At 58.2% G+C, this 4,937-nt stretch overlaps 1 protein-coding gene and 1 long non-coding RNA gene across 3 annotated transcripts in view; both read left to right on the top strand.

Annotated features, from left to right (window-relative positions):
- TMEM258 (transmembrane protein 258) overlaps positions 1-3,510 on the top strand; it is a 4,123-nt gene extending 613 nt beyond the window's left edge. For both annotated transcript variants that reach the window (XM_006772746.2, XM_006772747.2), the window contains exons 2-4: positions 2,081-2,190; positions 2,719-2,854; positions 3,405-3,510. In XM_006772746.2, the coding sequence (XP_006772809.1) occupies positions 2,081-2,190; positions 2,719-2,845 (237 nt within the window). In that variant the 3' untranslated portion in view covers positions 2,846-2,854; positions 3,405-3,510. The remainder of the gene's footprint in view (positions 1-2,080; positions 2,191-2,718; positions 2,855-3,404) is intronic.
- On the top strand, positions 671-1,554 carry LOC107184511. Its single transcript, XR_001515361.1, has 2 exons — positions 671-729; positions 1,389-1,554. It is a non-coding gene; the product is annotated as an uncharacterized LOC107184511 (long non-coding RNA).
- Positions 3,511-4,937: the final 1,427 nt, after the last annotated feature.

Below are 4,937 nucleotides of genomic sequence, written 5' to 3'. Positions count from 1 at the left end.
CCGGGGAGCTTGGCGAACCCCCGGCCGGCGGCTCTTCCCGGGGGCGCCCACCGGCTCAGTGCAGGCTCCTTGCCGCGCCCTCCTGGGCTCCGCTGCCCGCGGCCACGCCTCCCCGCGACCCCCCTCCGCCCGGCCTCCCGCCCTGAAACGACGTCTATTCATCTTTGTATTCCCAGCGCCGAACACGGGGCCTGCCAACGGAGGCCCCGTAAAAGGCAGCCATTGTCTTTGTCGTGTTGCGGGGACGGGGCGGGGGAGGGCGTAAATGTTTAGGAGTTGAATTCCAGTGTCTCCTGGAACAACGGGGCCGGTCTGCTTCCCTGGAGTCGTCTGTTCAGGGATTTAGAAGCACTGGCTGCGGGACAGTGGAGGTCAGCACCGCACAGACCTGTGTGTTCACAGCCCTCCCTGACGGGCGGGACCTCATCATCGCCCCTGAACTCGGGGAAGGGGACAAGCACCTGCGGAGCCACTACCCTAGGCCAGGCCGGAGCCGGGCCCACGGACGCTCGGACATCTGTCATCTTTCCTGAATCGGACCCACTGTGAGATGCTGTAACGCCCCAATGGAGGCGCGTGCTGTTCAGTGGAGACAGGATTTTCACTGGTGTCTTCTGCCTGTGGACCCCGAGACTCCAGGGTAACAGAGTGAGGCTAATGCAGGAGAGGCTGAGGTTCCATAATAACAGAGTGAGGATAATACAGAGGAGAGGCTGATATCACCCTGAGGTTCCATAATAACAGAGTGAGGATAATGCAGAGGAGAGGCTGAGACCACCCTGAGATTCCATGACAACATGGGATAATGCCAGAAGCTGGTCCGTCCTTGCTGCTTGACACAGTCACTGCAGGGAAGAAACATCTGCACAGCATATGTTTCAGGGGCCCTGGCGTATATGGCATCCTGCTCTTAATATGTTTGCTCCCCTTAGCGCTATGTGTTTTAACCATGGTCACCTCTCCGAGAAAGGTTGTTTCCCCAGGTAGGGATTTTTCCCTGAAGTTAGGGAGGGAAGAAAATCCCTTAACTAAGTGCCAGGCGGGTAGTTAATCACTTTAATTACGAACAATCACGCTTAAGCTACATAATCTTTACTCCCTGGAATGGAGATAAGACATGCCCTAACCTTTGGAATAGAGATTGATAGGATTGGAATCAACTGGTATAAATACAGATGTAACAAGACAACAGAACACAGGGGTTCCCAAATGACTACCCCCCTGGGGAGGGGTCCCCAAAATGAGAGAACCAGTGAGTCTCTTTGTCTCAGGCTTTATAAATGCTGGCAGCTTCTTTGTCTGTTCATCCGACTCCGTCCACACCTTTGGGGACCCCTGGACCTGCTGGGGTTGGACCCCAGCAGGATAATGCAGAAGGAGAGGCTGAGATTCCATAATAACAGAGTGAGGATAATGCAGAAGGAGAAGCTGAGATCACCCTGAGATTCCATAATAACAGAGTGAGGATAACGCAGAAGGAGAGGTTGGGATCTGGGTACCAGTCCAGTGTCCACAGACAGATGGGGGTCCATAAAACTTTTTTTTTAAGAGAGAAACATCCGTTTGCTGTCCCACGTATTTATACATTCATTGGTGATTCATCTCCCCACCCCCCGCCCCCATTGGTTGGTTCTTTTATGTGCCTTGCCCCGAGATCGAACCCGCAACCTTGGCATCCTGGGACAAGACTCCAACCCATGGAGCAACCCGGCCAAGGCCAGGCTTTTTCTTCCATGTGGCTTATCTCAGGCGGGGAGTTCATACCTCTCATTACATTTTTTTTCCCATAGAGGTCAGTCGCCTCAGAAAACGTTAGGGCCATTCACTGACGCACAGCTAATTAGCTACCTTCGGCGTCCCAGCCTCCTCTCGGCCGCCCTGATTCACAGGGGGTGACACCGGCCACCGCTGTTTCAGATGCAGGTGTCACCCCCAAGCGGCACCACTTCTTGGTGCAGGATTCCCACATTCCCCAGGCTGGCAGGCGGTCAGTCACAGCGGCCTGGGGCTCCTTGACGGCCCGCTGGGCCCCCAGGCTGAAGCCGGCATTCTGTCCTGGCTCTGATCTCTGTGCCCCTAGGAGCTCGAGGCCATGAGCAGGTACACCAGCCCCGTGAACCCCGCCGTCTTCCCCCACCTGACCGTGGTGCTGTTGGCCATTGGCATGTTCTTCACCGCCTGGTTCTTCGTGTATCCTTCCCGCTGAGCCGCAGGTGGGCCGGAGTGGGTGATGTGGGAGACGGAGGCAGGAGCCATGCTGGGTGCACGCGCCCTGCCAGTGTTTCCTGGTGTGGGGAGGGGAGGTTGAGAGAAGGCCGTTGCTGTTCCAAAGTGAGGGTGTGGCCGTATTTTTCAAGTTCCGGTGAGCTCGGTTTGCTCCTCAGATGCCTAGGACAGTGAGCAGAGGGTCCGGCTGGACTAGAGGAAATGCAGGAGTAGATGAAGGGGTGCCCTCTGGTGCCAGGGGGTCGGAGGACTAGTGCAGCTCCACCGTTTATTTGGGAAAGTACCTAACCCCCCTGGGCCCCATTTTCCTCCCGGGTAGTAGAGGGGCTGCATGGAGCACCAGCCTAGGTCGCTCTTGGCCTCTGCCTGGCTGCGGGAAGCCGGACCAACCTCCCGGAAATCGGTAGCCCGTGCCTTCTCCCCGAGTTGCAGCGGCCACACCTCCTGCTCCGTGCAGGCCATGCCTGAGCTTCTCCTTAACCGTCTCGCCAGCTATGAGGTCACGTCCACCAAGTACACGCGGGACGTCTACAAGGAGCTGCTCATCTCCTTGGTGGCCTCGCTGTTCATGGGCTTTGGGTTCCTCTTCCTGCTGCTCTGGGTTGGCATCTACGTGTGAGCTCCACAGGTAAGAGCTGCGACAGGGTGGGACACTGGAGAAACCCCCCACATCAGGGGGGTCCTCGGGCCTGCACGACCCCTGGGTTCATGGAGACGGGCTCAGCAGAATGGATAGGGACAGCAGACACGTGTGCCCCTTCCCCTGCTCCTGATGGGGATTTGAGTGTGACCTGCTTTGTGATTCCCAAATTCTGTACACTGCCCAGGGCCGCGATCTGGCTTTGGGGTGTACTATACGGGCTGTGCATTCCATTCGCACACTCACACACCAGGACCTTGGAGAGACTGCTGGGCCGGGGTCTGGGACTTCAAACTTGCTGCCAGGAGGACTGTTTCAATTAGGAATGTTTCGGCCGCTGAAATAAACCCTGATTAAGTGAGGAAGGAAAGTCAAACAACTGTGCTGCGGATAATCCACCAAACCGGTCACGAGAATTGGCTCTGGTGGCTCAGCCTCAAGGGCGTGTGCCCTCAGCCCTTGCCCCCGGAGCACGGGGCTCGGTCAGAGTGGAAATGAGGATCTGTGGTCTCACGGTGACACCTCTCTCCTCTTTCAGGTTCCAGCCAGGCAGCTGCACTGAATCCCTGCTTTTGTACATTAATTTTTTTACTGTTGCTGGAGGTGTCCCGCCTGCTGCTCACAATAAAGGCAGATGTGTGCCATCTCATCTGGTGCTCCTTCGGGAGGTGGAGTGGGTGCTGGTGCCCAGACCTGCCAGACTTCCCCCATCCAGCCCCTCCCTTTTCTCTCTGCCTGTCCGATGGTTCCTGCTCCTGGGTGCCTGCTCCCCCTGAGGGCCAAGGTGTGTGGGAAGACTGTCCTTGTGATCAAAGGCTTCCCTGGGGACAGGAAGGGAGACGCCCACCCCTCCCGTGGTTTCTAGAGCACAGTTCTCCAGGGACCCGCACCAGTCAAGTCTGCCCTGGGCCCAGCCCCTGCCCCAGGTGTAGCTGCTCTTCTCTGGGCTGGGAGCCCTGGAAGGCTCAGCGTGTCCCCTAAAACGGCTTTTCCCTGGGGTGTGGCCAGGGACGGGGCCTGCGGAGTCCTGTGTCCAGGCCTCACTTGACGCTAAGAAGGACAGTGGGCTGTACAGCATCCATGTGGCTGCGGGACCCCAGAGTCCCTCCAGGAGTCCCAGCCCCAGAGGCGACCCCACCTCCCACCAGAACAATCTCAGAGACGGGGAGGCAAGCTCAGATACAAACCGCATTTATTCGTTTATTTATACGCGTGCATTTACTTCAGAAGGAAAGAACCGTTCAGGGGACAGGAAGCACACAGGCCCAGGGCTGCCTCCCTCTGCCCACTCGAGTCAGAGCTGGTCCACGATAAATATGAGTCGAAGCTCAGGGCAGGAACGGGGGTTAGGGGAGGGGGCGCTCTATGCACACGCAGGCTTTTACGGGAGATCAATGAGGGCCGGGGTCTTGTGCATGAAGAAGCCCTATGTACAGCTCGAAGTTTGGAGATTAGCCCAGTGGCTACAGGAATAAGGGCCACAGGGGAGAGAACGGTCGAGAGATGGCTGCTGGGCCCCAGGTAGGGCACCGAGCCACGGCACCCCCTCACCAGCACCGGCCCGGCAGCTGCCAGCAGGCGGCCCGCTCCCTTCCCCTGAGTCCCTTTCACTTGACTGGGCTTAAGGCAACTTTGGTCCAAGGTTGACCCCCCCCTCTAGCAGCTCGGAGCCCCTGCTTGGCTCCAACCCTTGCCCTGGGGATCCGCTACCCCAGACATGGAAACAGCCAGCTGCAACCGGACTGGGGCTGTGCTGTCCAGATGGGCTCCGGGGGGCAGTGGAGGGTCACTTTCCAGTTAAGGACTGAGGGGCCGCAGTCCAAGAGCACAGCCCCACAGAGGAAGCCCCAGAATCATGACAGGGAGCGAGGCGCAGCAGTTTAAGGCATTTAGGGAGACTCCCCAACGGGAGGCGGGAGAAGAGTAGTCCCAGGAGGCAGGCCCGCACGGTGTGAGCCATGTCATTGCTGTGTCAGAACGAGCGGAGGGGCCGCGTGGCCCGGCATCCCCGCTAGCCCCCACCCCGGTGTCTCCCCATCCTGAGGGCAAGTGCTTTGAGATCACAGCAGAA

The sequence above is a fragment of the Myotis davidii genome, unplaced genomic scaffold (genome assembly GCF_000327345.1).
Source record: "Myotis davidii unplaced genomic scaffold, ASM32734v1 scaffold826, whole genome shotgun sequence".
NCBI lineage: Eukaryota > Metazoa > Chordata > Mammalia > Chiroptera > Vespertilionidae > Myotis > Myotis davidii.
This window is presented reverse-complemented; position numbering and strand designations above follow the sequence as displayed.